Source organism: Lathyrus oleraceus, chromosome 4 (genome assembly GCF_024323335.1).
Source record: "Lathyrus oleraceus cultivar Zhongwan6 chromosome 4, CAAS_Psat_ZW6_1.0, whole genome shotgun sequence".
Classification (NCBI taxonomy): Eukaryota; Viridiplantae; Streptophyta; class Magnoliopsida; order Fabales; family Fabaceae; genus Lathyrus; species Lathyrus oleraceus.
Genome location: NC_066582.1, coordinates 480,112,976 through 480,132,404, shown reverse-complemented (window position 1 = coordinate 480,132,404; position 19,429 = coordinate 480,112,976). Strand labels below are relative to the sequence as shown.

General features: G+C 34.3%; 3 protein-coding genes across 3 annotated transcripts; 2 read left to right on the top strand and 1 right to left on the bottom strand.

The window, feature by feature from the left end:
* Nucleotides 1-6,225: 6,225 nt before the first annotated feature.
* On the bottom strand, nt 6,226-10,071 carry LOC127076334 (linoleate 9S-lipoxygenase). Its single transcript, XM_051017955.1, has 8 exons — nt 9,786-10,071; nt 8,896-9,182; nt 8,537-8,777; nt 8,225-8,449; nt 8,047-8,132; nt 7,535-7,947; nt 7,186-7,449; nt 6,226-7,115 (listed from the first exon to the last, which is right to left on the bottom strand). Exons 1-8 carry the CDS (start codon nt 9,991-9,993, stop codon nt 6,359-6,361), a joined length of 2,481 nt encoding a protein of 826 aa, XP_050873912.1. The 5' UTR covers nt 9,994-10,071; the 3' UTR covers nt 6,226-6,358.
* A 1,748-nt stretch (nt 10,072-11,819) lies between these two features.
* Nucleotides 11,820-12,992, top strand: LOC127138072 (uncharacterized). Its single transcript, XM_051064478.1, has 2 exons — nt 11,820-12,288; nt 12,562-12,992. Exons 1-2 carry the CDS (start codon nt 11,820-11,822, stop codon nt 12,990-12,992), a joined length of 900 nt encoding a protein of 299 aa, XP_050920435.1.
* Nucleotides 12,993-13,297: 305 nt separating this feature from the next.
* On the top strand, nt 13,298-13,996 carry LOC127138071 (uncharacterized). Its single transcript, XM_051064477.1, has one exon. It carries the CDS (start codon nt 13,298-13,300, stop codon nt 13,994-13,996), a length of 699 nt encoding a protein of 232 aa, XP_050920434.1.
* Nucleotides 13,997-19,429: the final 5,433 nt, after the last annotated feature.

Below are 19,429 nucleotides of genomic sequence, written 5' to 3'. Positions count from 1 at the left end.
ACACACAACAACAAAAATGTTTGATCTTCACCATCAATCTTGACCTCGATATTCTAAAGATCAAGAATCAACTTGTTGAACACGTCTAGTTGCTCAGCCAAGACTTTGTCTTTACTCATCTTGAATAAACACAAAGCTTGCTTCAGGTAGAGGCGATTGACCAAATATTTGGGCATATACAAACCCTCGAGTTTGATCCATAAACCCACTGCAGTTTTCTCCTTTGAAACCTTACAGAGAATCTTATCACTAAGGCTCAATATGATGGCGATGTGGGCTTTGTCGATCATTATCGTCTTCTCCTTCTATGTAAGGGAAACATCCGTCTTCTCTGATCCTTTCAACGTTTCTAACAAACTCTAATAAACTAGTAGATCTTTTATCTTCAAGCACCACAAACCGAAATCATTCACACGGGTGAATTTCTCAATATCATACTTTCTTAATGGCATATTCTCCTCTACGCTCACTGCACCAATTTGTTGTGAAAGCGATGCTCAGAAAATAGAGTATGATTGATTTCTTAATTAACAAGAAAACTATAAAGTAAAAGAAAAAAGAGAAGAGAAGAGAAAGAACAATCAAATTGGTTTAAAACTCTGGATTCTTGATTCAATTACACATTAGAGAATATTATTTACAATTGAATCTCAACCACACCGTTTTCTCCCTCTAATTAGAATTATCAGGGATTGAATGAGAAGTGAGAACTAGTATGTTATTTATAAGAAAACTAAACAATAACTTTCAACTAACATGCTAAACAATTGGTCCAACAGAATGACCCAATTCAACATGCTAACTTAAACAACAAGCTAACAAATTTCTGCATGCAAGAACAAACTTCGATACGACATGCACATCTTTAACTATTGTCGAACCATGAAGCTAACCTTATCGAGACTAGAGTTTGATCCAAATACATGAACTACTATATGATTTTATGGCTAATCACAAGTTAAAAAAGGATCAATTAACTTAAATTACATAAACTAATGAGTTACATTTTTCTTGGATAACTAATAATAAATTACTGACTTATTAAAATAGTAACATATGTATTATTACTGTTATTTTTTTAACGAGGACTTGCCCATTTATTTTTACTTGTTACTCTTTTTGTTATTATTATATTATATGATTATATGATTATTAACTAGTAATTATTAATATAATAAGGTATGAAAAATAAAACAATATTAAATATATAACAATATTAGTAGTTAAAATTTCTTTTATCTCTATTGTTCACAATGCTCTATCTCATTCTACGTATCCGATCAAATTCGTTCTTCGGCCCTGGACATCTTAATTTTCGGTCTCTAATCACCGACATGCTCCTCCGTCCTGATCAACATCATCCTCCCCGTCTCTGATCGACATCATCATCTACCATCTCTTATCGATCATGTCTTCATCATCCTCCAATTAAACTCATCAGCCTCCTCACTCTTCAATTGACCGATCATGCCCTTTTAGTTTTTAAGGGATCTTGCATACTCTCTTTCTATCTCTTCCATTCACTCTTTGAATTTCTGAGCTATCTATGATCTCAAGCCTCAAATCCAAACCCTATAGCAAATTTTTCATCTTCTTTGTTTTTTTACCGTCGATGTTGACGAATTAGGATTTGCACTACAAGAAAGCAACTCTCCAGCGGCGTGATTTTGTGGCGTGTTATTCACGTGGATAAAAAGGAGTGTTTTAGTGTGATTAACACGACGATATATATTTAAAATAATAAAATAATGAATGTCATATTTTGACATGGTGAGAATTAAAAAATTTCAAAATATTTGTTATGATATGTATCTAATTGCTAATAAAATTAAAAAATTAAAAAAATTGAGTGTGAAATGTTACCGGTGGAATTGATTGAGGTGCAAACACTCTGATACGCTTTCATGTAGTGACATGTAAATTATGTCACTATGTCTTTACCGGACACGTTGTCACGTAGTGACATGTAAATCATGGCGCTATACCTTTAGGTAGTGGCATGTAAATCATGTCGCTATGCCTTTACCTTTCTGACACGTTGTCAAATAGTGAAATGGAAAGCATGTTGCAACCACCAACATTTACTTTATTTGTGTGAAATGGAAAGCATGTTGCAACCACCAACATTTACTTTATCTGTGACATGATTTTCACAATGTTGATGGTTCTATTTATTATCTAGCTTGCATCACCCACACACGTTACCAAAATCAAAAGCTACAAAACCCATTTTTCGTCATCCCTAATATTGTCTTTCTCCCCTCCGCACCTCAAAATACAACCTATTTCAATTTGTTTCTCCCATTTTTCATCATTTTTGCAAGCTTTCTGTTATTGATTGTTCACTCAAATGTAAGGTTTTTTATGACCTTTTTTTTACAATTAAGCTTCTTTGTTAGTGATTTTTTTGTTTATTTAATATTCTTTTTTATCAATAATTAAGAAATTCATCAAGACTCAAGCTTTATTGATTGTTTAAAGCTTCTTCAAACTTGTTTGTTTCTTCATTCAAAAGGCATGTGTTAATTTTGATTTTCATATATAAATATATATAAGTTGTGGATTGTTGATATATTTTTGTTTTTATATTTTTGTATTTTAGTAAAATAAAAATATAATATATAATTATTATATTCGAAAATGTTATAATATGATTTAAATGTTTATAATATATTATTAAAACATAATATATAAGTTTACTAAATATTTTTATAAAATATATGTTTATTAAATATTTATTAGTTACTTTTAATAAAAAATTTCAAAAAATTTGTTATGATATGTATCTAATTGCTAATAAAATTAAAAAATTAAAAAAATTGAGTGTGAAATGTTACCGGTGGAATTGATTGAGGTGCAAACACTCTGATACGCTTTCATGTAGTGACATGTAAATTATGTCACTATGTCTTTACCGGACACGCTGTCACGTAGTGACATGTAAATCATGGCGCTATACCTTTAGGTAGTGGCATGTAAATCATGTCGCTATGCCTTTACCTTTCTGACACGTTGTCAAATAGTGAAATGGAAAGCATGTTGCAACCACCAACATTTACTTTATTTGTGACATGATTTTCACAATGTTGATAGTTCTATTTATTATCTAGCTTGCATCACCCACACACGTTACCAAAATCAAAAGCTACAAAACCCATTTTTCGTCATCCCTAATATTGTCTTTCTCCCCTCCGCACCTCAAAATACAACCTATTTCAATTTGTTTCTCCCATTTTTCACCATTTTTGCAAGCTTTCTGTTATTGATTGTTCACTCAAATGTAAGGTTTTTTATGACCTTTTTTTTACAATTAAGCTTCTTTGTTAGTGATTTTTTTGTTTATTTAATATTCTTTTTTATCAATAATTAAGAAATTCATCAAGACTCAAGCTTTATTGATTGCTTAAAGCTTCTTCAAACTTGTTTGTTTCTTCATTCAAAAGGCATGTCTTAATTTTGATTTTCATATATAAATATATATAAGTTGTGGATTGTTGATATATTTTTGTATTTATATTTTTGTATTTTAGTAAAATAAAAATATAATATATAATTATTATATTCGAAAATGTTATAATATGATTTAAATGTTTATAATATATTATTAAAACATAATATATAAGTTTACTAAATATTTTTATAAAATATATGTTTATTAAATATTTATTAGTTACTTTTAATAAAAATTAGTTTTTATAATATATATATATATATATATATATATATATATATATATATATATATATATATATATATATATATATATATATATATATATAATGTTTATAATTCAAAAATATTCTTTCTTATATATAATTATTAAAATAAAAATATTATGATATATTATTAATTTAAGTATTTATAATATATTATTAAAACAGAATATATATGTTTCCAATAATAATTGAGAGTTCTTAGTAGGAAAAATTATGGTTGACCTACAACCAAAAAATATAAGACAATAGATTTAGCTTGTGCGTCTTTTCTTAGTGAATTGAAGTGGTTAATCTTCTTCTCGAAAAATAGTAGATTGAATTAGTTAGTCTTCTTTCCACGAAATGTGTAAGCTTTTACACGGGCTGAACTCACGAACCTAAATCCTTGGATTTATACGACTAACCAATAACCTATGAAATTTTAAACCAGACTAATCTTGAACCTTCTAAACTTTTATACGGGTTGAGCTTGAACCTGATGAAAGCTTTTATACAGGACGAACTTTTGAACATAATCTTGGTTTTAATACCGGGCTGACCAACAACCTATGTGATTTTATAACGGGGTAATCTTGAAACTAAGTTGGAACAGAATCACACAATTCCAACCCAAAACTTTTAACATGTTTAACTTCTAACACAAATAAATTCATAATTACATAGTATTCCATCAAGGTGTATATAAGAGATTTCCTTGGTGAATTTACAATCCTATCCTTTTCAGAATTACAATAATATCCTCACTCACAATCCTATATATATATATATATATATATATATATATATATATATATAGAGAGAGAGAGAGAGAGAGAGAGAAAGAGTATATGTGTGTGTGTCTGTGTGAGGTGTGAGGTGTGTCTAAACATGATTCTTGATGAAATGAGAAAAAACTCTCTATTTATAGGTCAGAGGTTGACTCAAAAAGAAATTTCCAATAAATGTATCTTATCACTTTACAATCAATGCCACATTTTTACAATGGATTGAAAGCTTGAAATAGAATCGATTGTAAGTTCAAAATAGGAAAGAAAGGATATTTAGTTGTTGCACTTTATGAAGGTGTTGTCCCAACCGCTTGTGGTTCAATTTTGAACTTATCCAATCGATTGGGAAAATGCTCTAATCAGTTAAAGAAGTCAAAATTTCGTTTATACCTATTTTGACAGTTCCTAATTCATCTACCACAACTTCAAGATATTTTTAAGGATAGTTTCTTTGGTAAAAACTATTTTGAAAAATATTTTAATGTGTGTATTTTTAGCCATGCGCTTTTACGATAAAGTTCTTTTACTTTGCAATTCATTCACTCACAACTAAAATAGAAGTGTTGAGAATGTATCAAGTGTGAGTAGTATGGATAATAGTCTCACATTGGTTGGAAATGTGGAGACTTGAACATTTATAAGTGAGAGAACTCATCCACTTATCACTTTAAGGTTTTAGGTGAATATGTGATGTGTCTGTCACAAAGGTCTTGCTCCACAAGAAGAAGTCTCACAATGTTCAATGCTCCCTAGTGAAAAACTCCCCCAACAAATGGTATCACGAGTCTTTGGTTTTAGAAAGGGACCGACTTACTTGTATCGAAAGTCAACGACATCAGTGTTGTGAATAAGAAACGTTTCGTGCGTTACAAGAGTTTGTGAAAGTAAAGAAGAGTTTTCACTTGAGGGGGAACATTGTGCATTGACACTTGAGGGGGAGTGTTGAGAATGTATCAAGTGTGAGTAGTATGGATAATAGTCTCACATTGGTTGAGTATTTATAAGTGAGAGAAATTTTGTTGGAGAAATTTTTCACTATGGAGCATTGAACATTGTAAGACTTATTCTGGTGGAGCAACACCTTTATGAGAGACATATTATTAAAGAAGAAGTCGAAAATGATACAGAAACTGAAACTAGATTTAACCATGGATGCACATACATACAGAAAAATTACAACCAACCATGGATGCACATACATAGAGAACTGTTAAGTTTTGTTTTTTTTTCAAGTGAATGTCTTGGTTACTCCAAGGATGTGTCACTTTCTTATTTACCATTAGCTTAATTGACATGTTTCTCTTTTTTATAGGATTCTCCAACGATGATCCCAACTTCTAATTACCTAACATTGAGAACATTGAGAGGATTAGGAGTTGTAATGAAACAACAAATCACACAAGAGCAAAGTAAAAAAAAAAAAAGTGAACTTAGCAGATTAACTGAGTTATTCTATAAAACAAGAGAAAGATGGAAGGTGTTAGGAATAATCATTCTAGAGAAAAGAAGAAAAATTGAAGATTATATATATATATATATATATATATATATATATATATATATATATATATATATATATATATATATATATATATATATATATATATATATATATATATATATATATATATATATATATATATATTATGGTCTATTTCTATGTTTTCATATTTTGTGATGCCATGGTTTATATTTAAATTGCTAGCTTTGTACAAATGTTCATAATTCATCCCACTACAAGGTACAGACATAATAGTTTTTTATTTTCAGTAATCAAACAAGGATACATAATAACATAGCATACATAGGGGATGGGGGAATATGATTCCTTCTCATCGATTATTCATAGCAACAATACAACAACCTTAACATATTTTAGATAGAGATACTGTTGGGAATGCCTCTAAAAGTCAATCCTGCTTCACTGGAAGGATAAAGTATAGTGTATGGCATCTTCACAGGCCCATATCGGTTTCTCAATGTCTCATCATTGTTCCTTTCAATGAGCTTTTTCTCAATTTCAGCCAACTTTGTTCCAAACCTCTTGTACGCCTCTATTGGCTGTGAATCAGAAGTCCAAAGATCACCTTCGATTCTGTGTCCGAGGTATTGCTCATCGGAAACATGCGTTGACAATACCTCCATAACTGTCATGTTCAAAAGAGTTTCATTCTTTGGTGTGATTGTACTCAAATACGCCTTCTCGTAGTCCTTAGCGAGCTCTTCGTATTCAGGAGATCCTTCTTCAGGCATGAATCTTCTGCTTTTAGTTGGTCGATTCACTATGTATCCTCCGTATGGATATTGTCCAAAGTTAACCGATGCATGAAGCGTCGAAGCAATCCATATGAGAATGCTACAAGCTTCAATCAATTCTGCACGAGTTTGCATCTTAAACCACCATGTTGCATTCTTCAAGTCACCATGTCCCACTTCTACAACTTCTTTCCAAAATGCTTGTAGTTGAGAATCATGTACAATAGTTGCATCAGACTTGTAGTAGAAATTCACATATTCTTCAACCCATGACTTAATAGCAGCCCATATCTCTAGTCCATCAACAGCATAAGGGTAGTCCTCTATCAGAAGGCGAAGCCCGTATGGAGAAGATGCATCCTTAACAGCTACTCCTCTGAATGACAAGCAAGGAATATATTAAAAAAAAATAGACTAAACCAAGTTGTAATATTTTATAAGCTTACCTTTTGATTAGATCAGTAGGTAGTCCTGCTTGAGTGAAAACCCAATCTTTGTAGACAACAGCAGACATTTCCATAGTATACTTTCCCAACAAGTATGTTGACTCTATAATGCCCGCTGCACTGATCAAAGTATTTCGCGCACCGGCATTTATGTTCATTGTGTTGCGGTAGTGTGGAAGTAAAAGTTTATGAATAGGATGAACCACACTAAGATGCCTGTTAGTTGCTATGATGAATGGCTCAACAACTGCATGAGTGTGTAGCCTGTCACACATGTAGATAAGAAATTACTCATTACTAGATCAACTATAGTACTTAATTGTATAAAAATGATGAATGAAAACCATACCAATGGCTGATAAGTTGGTGATAACATGAGTCATTTACAACAACATAAGCTTTGGCAAGGAGCCAAATTGAAGCCTCAACACCTTCAGTTGCAGGCAAGTAAACTTTACTAACAGGACCGAAAATATCACCTTTAGGATGTGGTATACTTAGTTCAATGGCCAATGGCTTCAAAGTTCCATCATCTTGCAAGAAAAGAATGGTCCTTGTAGCATATGCCTTTGCCCCAGTTGCATTTATTTTCCTTAAAAATGGAAATAGTGAGTCATAATGATCAAGTATATACAATCTATTGTTTTGTATAGCTTGTTCTACATTGACCCCATCCATGTTTGCCTCCAACTGTTCTTTGGTTATTGTGGTGGTATTATCACCATAGAGTTGCCTATCTACCTTGCTCTCTGGTGGAAACTCCTACATTAAGTATATAAGGTTAATTACCAATTACAAATATAGCATAAGAAGAGGACATGATAGTCTTTTTTTTTTAATTTCTTCCGCACTTTAAATTACCGAAAGTTTTTCGATGACATTTGGATTCACACCAGCAATCATCTCCCTTGCAAATTCCTCATCAGTCATCCATGCAGAATGATCCACTGCTCATAGTAAGAAGTTTACGACAACAAAAAAAACCATGAGTTTTGTTTATATGATTTTGTATATAATATTAAATTTGTGATTGATATACCTTGAATCACTTTTGGCACCGAGAAGTTACTTGATTCACCGTAGAAAAGCGAGAGCACATCTTCAAACGTGTTAAACTCGGGTTGATCCAGGGATCTTACCTGAGGTATGACATTTTGAGATACTAATTTGAATACATCAACAAGAAAGTCTGACGATTCCACGTGACCAAGTAATTCATCTCTAGGTATGTAAAAATAGCCACTCCGACTCTCACTCTTTGGATCTGCTCATATATATAATAACAAACTATCTTTAGCAACAATACTAAAATCTTTAGAATTATAAACAGAATACATATTTCAAACCTAACCTTTCTCAGTAGGTTTCCTGCCAGTTCTACCCCTTCGAGGGTAAGGCAAGGTGCTTGATCCCCCAAGAATCGGACGAGCCAAGGTATCATCTTTGTCTGGTTCGCCCAAATCGTTGTAAACATCGTAATCATATATTCTTTCCCATACCTGACGCTCCCCCGTTCCATCTCCTCTTAAAGTCTTCAATTCTTCATGTATATAGTACACTAACGGAAACGGTGTTTCATTTGGGATGTATGTCTATATAATTTTAACCAATGATGGTGTCAAGAATTTGGAAAACATAATTGATATTTAAAAATCTACATATACAATGATTAGGTGGTGATTTGAGAGACAACTAGAGTTTATATTTTACCTTGTTGGTAAAGAATATTCTTTCAGTTTTGTACTTTTCCACATTGTAAACCCATGAGTTGCAAACAAAGTTTAAGTTTCCATGTTTTGGAACATCTTCAAGTGTCAAACTCACAAGAAAGAATTCATCTTGCTTAAAATTCTCAATATAAAAAGCTCCGGGAATTCCCATGTTATGGTCCCATTCAAAAAGAATATTGAAAGCAGTTTGTTTGTCTTCCAATGTTGGTATGGAAGTGAGAACACCTTCCAAAAATGTTTGCTTTCCCACCTTTCCCTGCCCATTTTCTATCATAATATCAAAAATTAGATCATCAATTTCACTCATGATTCTCAAATAGTTACGGTTAGTTTTCAACAACAAAAATTTCAACTTGAATTTCTTTTTGCGTACTTAATTTATCATCTATGTGACATGAAGTATACCAAACTATTAGGGATGCAAAACGAACCGGTCAGTTGGACATGTCCATTTTACTCGTACTTAATGTGAGACAGGTTAAACTGCAACAGGTCAAATGTTTTAATGTGAAACGAGTCAAGTATACATTGAAATAAATATTTTATATTTTTAATCTCTTAAAATGCGGTGCATGTGGGACCGCATGAAGACGAAGATGTGACTGAAAAAACTTGAAATGAAAATTACAAGAGAGTTTATAGTTAGAACATAGATAATAAGATGACATTTTATTTTTGCAATGATAAATATACTATGATAAAAGCAAAAATTAATAATCACTTTTCACAAACGGTATATTTGTAAAACGATAAATATACTATGATATTTAAATTATTTTATTTACAACTTTATCATTAAATAATCAATTAAATAACTCATTTTAAAAAATTTATTCGTTAATGTATATACTAAAATAAAAAGGTTAATACCATCACTGTTTGAAGCACTAATCAATCTGAGAGCTACAGAGTTGCTCAAAAAAGAATCGACGGTATCAAGTATAGAATCGTCGATGTCATCAGGAGCATCGATAACACTTTCTATGAAACCGCGGAACTTTTGAGCCGCTGAGTGAGCGTTAAAGTGCAACGAATTCTTTTGCACCAACACCACAGTTCCTTTCAGTAATGGAGTCATCTTAATTAATTTGATGCTTCTCAAACAAATGTGTTTATACTATCTTTAACAAATGAAAGAGAAGCTCGTGTCTTGTAACCATGGAGGGTGCTTACTATTTATAGTAGCTTGAGATCACAATGTTATTACACAAAAATACAATATCTTCTTTTATTCACTGATTAACAACATGAGAAAAGAAAATATATTGTGGAGTTTTATATTTTGAGTGATTATCTCGTGGTGTATAAAATAATAATACATATATGATCCAAAATATAACACATAATATATTCAAGATTATTTTGGTTGTTATATGTGACAATTTTGGTATTATTTTCGATAATAACTAGTTTGTATTATTGTTAATTACATTTTTACACTAATTAAATACATTCAACGCAAATTCTATACTACTACTTTTGGAGTTTAGTTCGTGCTATACAAAAACTAAAAGATTCTGTAATTGAAATGAAATATTTTATGTCAATATTTTTTTACTCTCACGGACGGAGTTTGAAGGGGAACGGTCAAAACTATGGTCCTCCAAACTTTTTATATAATTTCAACTTTATAAGATGCTGTATATTCGAGTTTTATGTAATATCATAAGTTTTAAGTTTTGTAATATTAATTATTTAAAAGAATTTATGAAAGCAACTTATTCATAATATTTTCTAAACTTATTTTCATGAGTTTATAAAGAAAACAAAGATTTATTCTTGTATTTTTATTTAATGCAATAAAAGCTTATAAAAAAGTTAGGTCTAACCTTTTTTTAACTAAATAGGTATATAAAAGTCTATTTAAATTAAATAGATTACTAAAACAAATTAAATATTTTCTATTTCAAAAAAATGTTTATTCTGACCCGAGTTTATGTAGATTATGATGTATATTATTGTTAATTGTTCCGACTAAATTTTAATCTTTAGTTCTAACGGGCTATAATGATATAAAATTGAATATTTAATTGCAACTTTGATTATTTTTATTTTTATTTTTATTTTAAAATTCAATTTTTGTTTTCCTCAATTTTGTTTATTTCAAAATTTTAGTCCTCCATTTTACTTTGATGCCATTCTTTATGACACATCAAATGATGGGATGATGTGTCATAGGTTAAACAATAAAATTAAACATTTAAATTATTTATAATTACTTTTTATTTTAATTATAATATCATTTAAAATAAAAAATGTTATAGTCTAAATTAAAGTAATATTAATTTTTTTAAAGAATTTTTTTTTATTTTCATTTCTAAATTAAATTTATTAATTATAATTTTTAAAGCTTAAAATTTAAGTAGGGTGGAGGTCCTAACCCCTGATTATTGAAACTGAGACAAGGTTCAGCTCTTTGTTGTGATTCTCTGACAGATTCAGATGTTTTTTGTTGCAATGGTCGTATGATTAAGAACTTCGATTCGGAGGTGAGTAGGGTTGTGTGGAACACTATTTAAAAGTTGGAAATTTCCAGTAGAAGGAAGCAGGAGGAGAATGTGGAAGACATTGAAAAAATTGAGAGGAAAGGAAAAGCAAGGAAGCAATACTTGGTGGCAAATTCGAATAGGTTGCTATGAATATTTTATCGCTTAACATTAGAGGGGGTGGTAGCAGAACCAAGAGGAAGAGAGTTAGTTTTCTTATCCAATCAAGTAAGTTTGATATATGTCTTCTTCAGGAAACGAAAACTAAACAATTTGATTGTAGTATTGCTTGTGAGTTTTCGGGAAATAATGAAGTGGACTTGGCCTCGTGTGACTCTGTGGGAGCTTCTGGAGGAATGGTCATATTGCGGAAAAAAATCTTTTCGCGCTTAACTATAGCTTCAGGGGGGAAGGATTTATGGGAATCAATGTGGAGTGGACGGGTTATAATTACAACTTTGTTAATGTTTATGCCTCCTGCAATGTGTTGCTCAGGAGAACAATGTGGATAAATCTGATAAAGGTAATGAGTATGAAGAGTGAGGAAAAGTGGTTCTTAGGAGGAGATTTCAATGTTGATACTCGTAAAGAAGAGAGATTAGGCAAATGGGGGAATGGCGGGGAGAGTAGGATGGAGGAGTTTCGTAGTTTCATTGAAGATATGAAGTTCAATGATATGTCGTGTATTGGAGGAAAGTTTACATGGTTCAACGGCTGCGGAAATGCGATGAGAAGATTAGACAAATTTTTGTTGTCTGATAATCCAGTTGACTTATGGAAGATTACGACTCAGAGGATAGGCCAGAGAGATATTTCGAATCACTATCCTATTTGGCTAAAATCGTGTTCTAGAGATTGGGGATCAAAACCTTTTCGTTTCAACAATTGTTAGTTCAAGAATATTATTTTTGCTAAGTTTGTTAAAGAGGAATGGATGAAGCTAGAAGTGAGGGGAATAAGGGATTATAGGTTGCGAAAATTTGAAATGTTTGAAAGCTAGATTGAGATGGTAGAATCGTAATGTTTTTGAATGGATTGATCTCAAAGTAGAGGAGCGCATTGGAGATCTTAATAATCTGGACATCTTATTAGTGGATAATCAGGGGGGAGAGATTGTCAAGTTGGTGGAAGATAGAACTAAAAGCTGCGGAAATTTGTAGATCAAGTTGGATTAAAAGGAAAGCATGTTGAGGAACAAATTAAGGCAGATGTGGCTGAAAGAAGGGGACAAGAACACCCATTTTTTCATAACTCCTTGAAAGAGAGATACATAAGGAACTTTCTTAACTTGGTGGATGCGGAAGGGGGTAGAGTGAAGGATGTGAAAGAAACCAAGAATGTTGTTAAGAGCCAGTTTGAAGCCTTCTTCAAGGAGCCTTGCTACAAAGGACCAGTTCCTGATGGTATAAAGTTTAATGAACTTAATGATTCTGATAAACAACTTATCGAAATGGAGTTATTTGGGGAAGAAATCAAAGAAGCTATTTGGAGTTGGGATGGTGATAAAAGTGTAGGTCCTGATGACTTTAGCTTCGAGCTTTTAAAGAAAGGAACCCTCAATGTCTTTCTGAATACAAACATATTTGTTTAGTTGGGTGTTTGTACAAGATTCTGGCGAAACTTTTGGTTTCCAGGTTGAAATCAATCATTGGGAAGCTAATTTCGATCAAACGATCAACTGTTATACCTGGTAGAAATATTATGGATGGAGTTTTGATGGTTAGCGAAGCGTTGGATCTAGCTAAGTGAGATAAGAGGAGTTGCTTTGTCCTTAAGGTTGATTACGAAAAAACTTGTGACAGTGTGTGTTGGAATCACTTAAGGTTTTTACTTGGTAAGATGGGTTTTATTCTGAGGTGGATAAAGTGGATTGAGGCTTGCGTGTTTAATAGCTCCATGTCGGCGTTGGTGAATGGGAGCCTTACGGTGGACTTCAAGATGGAAAGAGGGCTTTGGAAAGGATACTCGTTGTCTCCTTTTCTTTTTGTTATGGCCATGGAGGGATTAACTTCTATGATGGATAAAGTTGTGGAAACGGGGGAATATAATGGTTTTAAGATCAATGATAAAGTTTCCATTGAGATCTTGCAATTTTTCTACGATACCATTATTATGGGGGATGAGAATATTAATAATCTTTGGAGTATTAAGGACATTTTAAGAGGCTTCAAGATGATATTTGGCTTGAGTGTGAAATGTTGTAAAAGCAGAATATATCGTACCAATGTTAGCGATTGGTTGGTAGAGCCTGCCTCAAACTTCCTTTCGTGCAAGACAGAAGAAATTCCTTTAAAATTGTTGGGAATTTGGGTGGGGAGTAGCCCTAGGAGATTGAAGTTGTGGAAAAAATTTATTAACATTATCAGAACCAGATTAAGATCTTCGAAGGGGAGAAGTCTTTTGTTGGGAGGAAAATTTGTGCTAATCAATTCGGTTATGAATTCACTACCCACTTACACTTTATCTTTCTACAAGGTTCCGTATAAATTCTTGAAAGAGAATTGTAGTATTTTGAGCAAATTTTTGTGGTGTGGTTTAGAGGAAAAGAAACTTATTCATTGTATTAAATGGGAGCAAGTGTACAAATCGAAGTAATGTGGTGGTCTTGGAATAATTAACTTATAGGTTTTCAATAAAGCCCTTCTCATGAAATGGAAGTGGAGGATAGTCAATGACATGGGTGCTATTTGGAGAGGTTTGATCAAGTATATATATAAAAAGCCGGAAGTGACTTGATCTTAATTGACTCGGTAGAGGATAGCAAGTGTAACTATTTTTTCTAATAATACTTATTGCAGGTCAAAGATGGCAACAACACTTAATTTTGGTTTAGCAATTGGGTTGGTGGTCAACTGCTAAAGGATGCGTTTTCGGAGCTATTTGTTCTGGATGGTGATCTGGTTTGCAGTGTAGAGGAAGCTGGTAGTGGGTCAAAAAGGTTTGGATTTGGAGATGTCATGATGTGGGAGAATTGAGGAACGATAATGTGAGGTGGTTATGGGATGAATTGCAAGATCTAATAACAAAGATTGTAATTATGGAGGATGAAGTTGATGCAGTTGAGTGGCTACCAGAGAAGCACGGGATTTTTTTATGTCAAATCAGGTCATGATGTCTTAAATCTCAGATATGCATTTGCTTCTCTTTCAGAATAGAGGAGGATAACGGTTAACTTTGTTGGAGAATTCTGGAACCATCAAATGTCTTATTGTTTGCATGGCGTTGGAATCTTGATAGACTTCCCACTATTAGACTATGGCACGGATCTAGAAGGGGGGTTGAATAGATCCCAATTAAAATTTGAGTCGGCGCTACCAATTTAAAATTGGTTTTGAAAATTTGTTTTAAGTGCGGAAGCGGCCGAGGAAAAATATAGTCTAAAACGAACCGTTATTGGAAAACCGGATATGCGTCAAGCCAATGGATTAGAGATAAAGTGAAATACGAATCACCACACTTATTTGCACAATCAATGATTTGTTTCACTTACTAGGATTCCTAGTTCCAATGATCCAAATACCAAGTCAAACTAGATACAAACTTAAGACAACTTTGGTTTAGGCAGATTATCAAACACTTGGTGTGCATAAACACTCCAAGTGATATTTGTGTTGAGTAAGTAATTCAAATTGATCTAGTACAGTATACTATTGTACTTTGGATTCAAAAACAGAGTTTTAATCTCTTACTCAATTAATATCAATGTTTGGTAAAAGTGCTTAAACTAAAATCACTTAATTTTTAAGTTGAAAAACAATTATGCAGAAAATTAAAGAAGACAGAGATTTGATGAGGCAGTTCCCCCGCCGTCCTCGCTTCGGGGTACGTCTGCCCTCAATTCTAAACTTAGAATTGAGATGATTTAATTAGATATCACCTGTAGAATTTAACCGTTTATACAAGGATTGCAAAGCAAGTAAACAACAGAACTCTCAAGGTGTTGAATGTTGCTTCCTCTCCTTGTTCCTTGATTCAAGATGAATCAAGACCTTCGATTGTTGTTGATAGACCTCCGATTCCAGCCCCTTTGTTGAAGAACCTTCCATTCTTCAAACCCTCGGCCCAACTGATCTCAACCACAACGAATCGAACCCGAATCCTTCCCTTTGTTGATAGACTTCCTCTTCTCAATCACCTTCGCTCAGCTGAATATTGATGAAGCAATTCGTCCAAAAAACCCCAAACACAAACCGGTCTTGGAGGACAAAACCCTAACGGTTTTATTCAAGAAAGAACCTGCCACAAGCTTCAACCCGAACCGGATTCTCCAATCTCAGCTTCGAACCTTATCACCTTTAATCGATCACGAAGCACATCAAAAATGGTTGTGTGTAGTTGATGTGTTGTGAAATGTTGAAGATGAAGACGATGAATCTTGGACACCTATTTCACTCTTTCTTGTTTCCTTGAACACTTGAAATCAATTTGACAAATGTTGGTTGATAAAAGTAATTTGACTTCTATTTATAGTAACTAGCTAACCAACCAAAAATAATAGCTTTTCAAACAGTGGAAAATACTCAGAAAACTGAGTTTACGCACGAGCGGTCGACCATAGGTCGGCGTGCGCTGACCCGTGGGAAATGCGCCGACCCCTATGGTCGACTCAAGTGTTCCATGCGCTGACCCGTGGTTAACAGCACTATGCCATGCGCCGACTTGTGGTCGACTCAAGCAAGCATGCGTTGACTAGTCACCAACTGGTCTGAGTTATGCGCTGACCCGTGGGCGATGCGCCGACCCCTATGGTCGACTCAAGGTCTTCAAATCTGCAAAAATTCGTATTTTGTGATTTTCATGCATTTTGTCATGATCACACTTTGTCCACATATGTTTTATGAATTATAACAGATTTAGATAAGCATAGGAAAGGATATGATAAGTGATGTGTTGCATTTGTTTGTAGACGTGGAATCGACAATGCCGATTCGTCCATGATGGTCATTTGTCATCATCGAAACTTGTGATTGTATGTTGTCTGACAATTTGCCCTTACATACTCCCCCTTTTTGATGATGACAACCTGTGCAAAGCCAAAGAGACAAACAACATGCAGTATTTACACATATTATGCACATTCCCCCTTTCTTTTGTAATCCAACGCTATCTGCAAAACCGACTGTTAATTGTGGTGAACATTTTGGCATTTTGGCTGCTTGTATGCTTGTACTCTTCTCCCCCTTTGACAACATCAAAAAGAGACAAGGAACGATTATTCAACGTAACATGAAACTCAACAGGAAATAACACTAGCAGATAACAATATCACACCAAATATCATTACTGAACGATAATCATTAATTAAAAGACGATAGACATTAAAATTAATGTTGCACAAACAAGCATTACAGAGAATTTAATACATTCAAACAACAAACAAATTCATATGCATATGCAGGTCTAAGTCCTAATGGCGGTGTCCTGGATGGTAACAGATATTCGGGTTTGTGTAGGGGTCATCCAGAGATGATATTTGTTCAGCAATACCACCAAGATACTTGAGACTCCCGTCGACCGATCGTTCGTGGCGTTCAAACGCTTCGGTAAATGCAGTATACCGTTCATTCATGCTTGTAGAAAGGTTATTAAGCCTTTCATTTTGCGCTTGAATTTGGTTGCTAATATGAGCATAGCGCTCATCCTGAGTTTGCATGAAGGATTGTTGTGCCAGCTGCATATTTCGCATCATATCCAACAATTCTGAGGAGTTTGAGTGCTGTGGAGGAGACGGAGGAGATTCTTCATCATCCTGGTGATACGGCTGGTAGAATTGACGTTGAGTTGACCAGCCCGTATGTTGCCATTCACCCCAGCCACCCCAGATGGGGACATCTTCTTCAGTTGAATGTGAATGCTGAACCAAAGTGGAGTCTGAGTAGTCGTGAGTGTCAACTCGTGGAGGACTATTATCTCCATCATGGTGATCAAAGGCTTGCCCGGCTTCCTCTTCTTCATTTTCCTCTTCATCTTCTTCTTCTTCACTTTCATCACTGTCATCATCTGCTGCAACAGGCGCAGGAACATTTCCTCTTCGAACAAACTTGTACATTCTCCGCTCATCACACCAAAAATATCCCATCATAGACAGAGTTTTTGGGCTGAACTCTTTGTCAGATGAGATGGAAGTGTACGGAAAGGACGGATGATTAATGTCGGCTGCAGTAAGGACCTCTTGAATGAAAGATCCGTAAGCAAGAGTCGTTCCTCGTCTGGAATCACGTAGACTAAACATCCTACTAACAATGTAGTAGGGCCAGTTGATTTTCTGCTTATTCTTCAGAATGTACATGAGATGAACCTCAGCCTGTTCAACTCTGGAGAGACCACTTTTCTTTGGTCGCAGGATGCGTGAAACAATCCACTGAAGAATCCGTTCTCCTGTTTTCAGCTTGCCGGCAGTGACAGTTCGTGGGAACGCGTCACTGTTCACAATATGATCAGGGTATGGTCATTTCAGCATGTCGTTCAACGCACTCTTAAACTCGTAACCTTCTATTTGGTGAGAGTCAGTTACCTCAGCTAGAGGATTTTCAGCATCATCCAATTACATATCAAAATATTGGTTCCAAACATTTGACTTAAACGATACCTTTGTCGTGCCGATTCTGGAGTAAAACTTGTGCCCGCGAAACTTATCATGAAGGCCGGCGTAGAACACTCGGACTAAGTCTTCGTTGTATTTAGCGTTGCATTCCAAGAATTTGACAATGCCTTGATGCTGTAGTAGAGTCATGATTTCTACGAGGTGCATGCGTTCGACGGTAAGCTTGTAGAACGCATGTTGTGGAACAACTCCTCTTTTGCCGATATCTTTGTTGAAGGATTCGACGCGAGCCGGTGGAACTAGCGACACAGCGGAGATGGGTAGAAATGCGGCGGATGATTCTTGGGATCTCTTGCCGGTAGGTCTGCGAGATGTGGAAGCCATTTGAGCAGGTTTGAAACTTAGTGTGTGTGGGTTGAGAGTGAAAGTTTGTGAGGGTTTTTGAGAGTGATTTTGCTAGAGAGAGGTTTTTCCCTATTTGTAGAGGAGAAGTTAGGGTTTTGGGAAGATGAAAGATCAAGGGACAAAAAGACACTAGGTAGATGCAAGTTACAAGGTAGTGGGAAGTTTGAAAAGTAATGGAATGTAAATGCACACTTAATGATGATTTTTGAATGTAGATGCATGAGAAGGTTAAAAATTTTCTGCAGAAAAACAGAATTTTTGAGCGATGCGTCGACCATACCTCTGTATGCGTCGACGCATACTGTTTGATTTTTGAAAACTCACAGAAAAATGTTAAGTGTGCGTCGACCATAGCCCTGTTACGGTCGACTCATACAGACAAAATTTCAGTTTTTCACTATTCTGCACATACGTTGACAAGTTTGATGCATAATTAAAATGCCATACAGCAATAAACATCCAAAGAGATATATCATGCATATATATACAATATCATTATGTAGTATAGCTATTTTAACCATGAAACTTTGCAGATAGAGAGAGAGAAGGGAACAGTGTCACCTCGATGCCGGAGTGACTCGGTGAACAATAAACATGTGCTTGCAACAACATCAACTTGTTAGAAGTACAAGATTTAGTCTTAAATGGAATAAGGTAAAACAGCAGATTATAGTGCCCGTTCCGAAATATCGAGAATACCAAGTTCTCGGCGGATATGAAAGAAAGGTTCAGTGGCTAGCGGCTTTGTGAAGATGTCTGCTAGTTGATTTTCAGTATTAACATGTTCAAAAACAATGTCACCTTTCTCTACATGATCCCGAAGAAAGTGGTGTCGAATTTCGATATGTTTGGTGCGGGAATGCAGCACAGGATTCTTGGTAAGATTAATGGCACTTGTATTGTTACAAAAAATGGGAATACGTTCAAGTTTGAGGTTAAAATCCAATAGTTGTTGCTTAATCCATAGGATTTGGGCACAACAACTACCGGCGGTAACGTATTCCGCTTCGGCGGTTGACAAAGCAACTGAAACCTGTTTCTTGTTATGCCAACTGACCAAAGAGTTTGAAAATAAGTGA

What these genes read in the sequence shown, in the direction of transcription:
- LOC127076334 (XM_051017955.1), bottom strand. Translation starts at nt 9,993, where the DNA reads ATGACTCCATTACTGAAAGGAACTGTGGTGTTGGTGCAAAAGAATTCG. An exon ending in GAATATTCTTTACCAACAAG is followed by an intron (nt 8,778 to 8,895) that starts GTAAAATATAAA and finishes AAAATTATATAG; the next exon opens with ACATACATCCCAAATGAAAC. An exon ending in CAGGAAACCTACTGAGAAAG is followed by an intron (nt 8,450 to 8,536) that starts GTTAGGTTTGAA and finishes ATATATGAGCAG; the next exon opens with ATCCAAAGAGTGAGAGTCGG.
- LOC127138072 (XM_051064478.1), top strand. Translation starts at nt 11,820, where the DNA reads ATGGGAATCAATGTGGAGTGGACGGGTTATAATTACAACTTTGTTAAT. An exon ending in ACCTTTTCGTTTCAACAATT is followed by an intron (nt 12,289 to 12,561) that starts GTTAGTTCAAGA and finishes GGAAATTTGTAG; the next exon opens with ATCAAGTTGGATTAAAAGGA.
- LOC127138071 (XM_051064477.1), top strand. Translation starts at nt 13,298, where the DNA reads ATGTCGGCGTTGGTGAATGGGAGCCTTACGGTGGACTTCAAGATGGAA.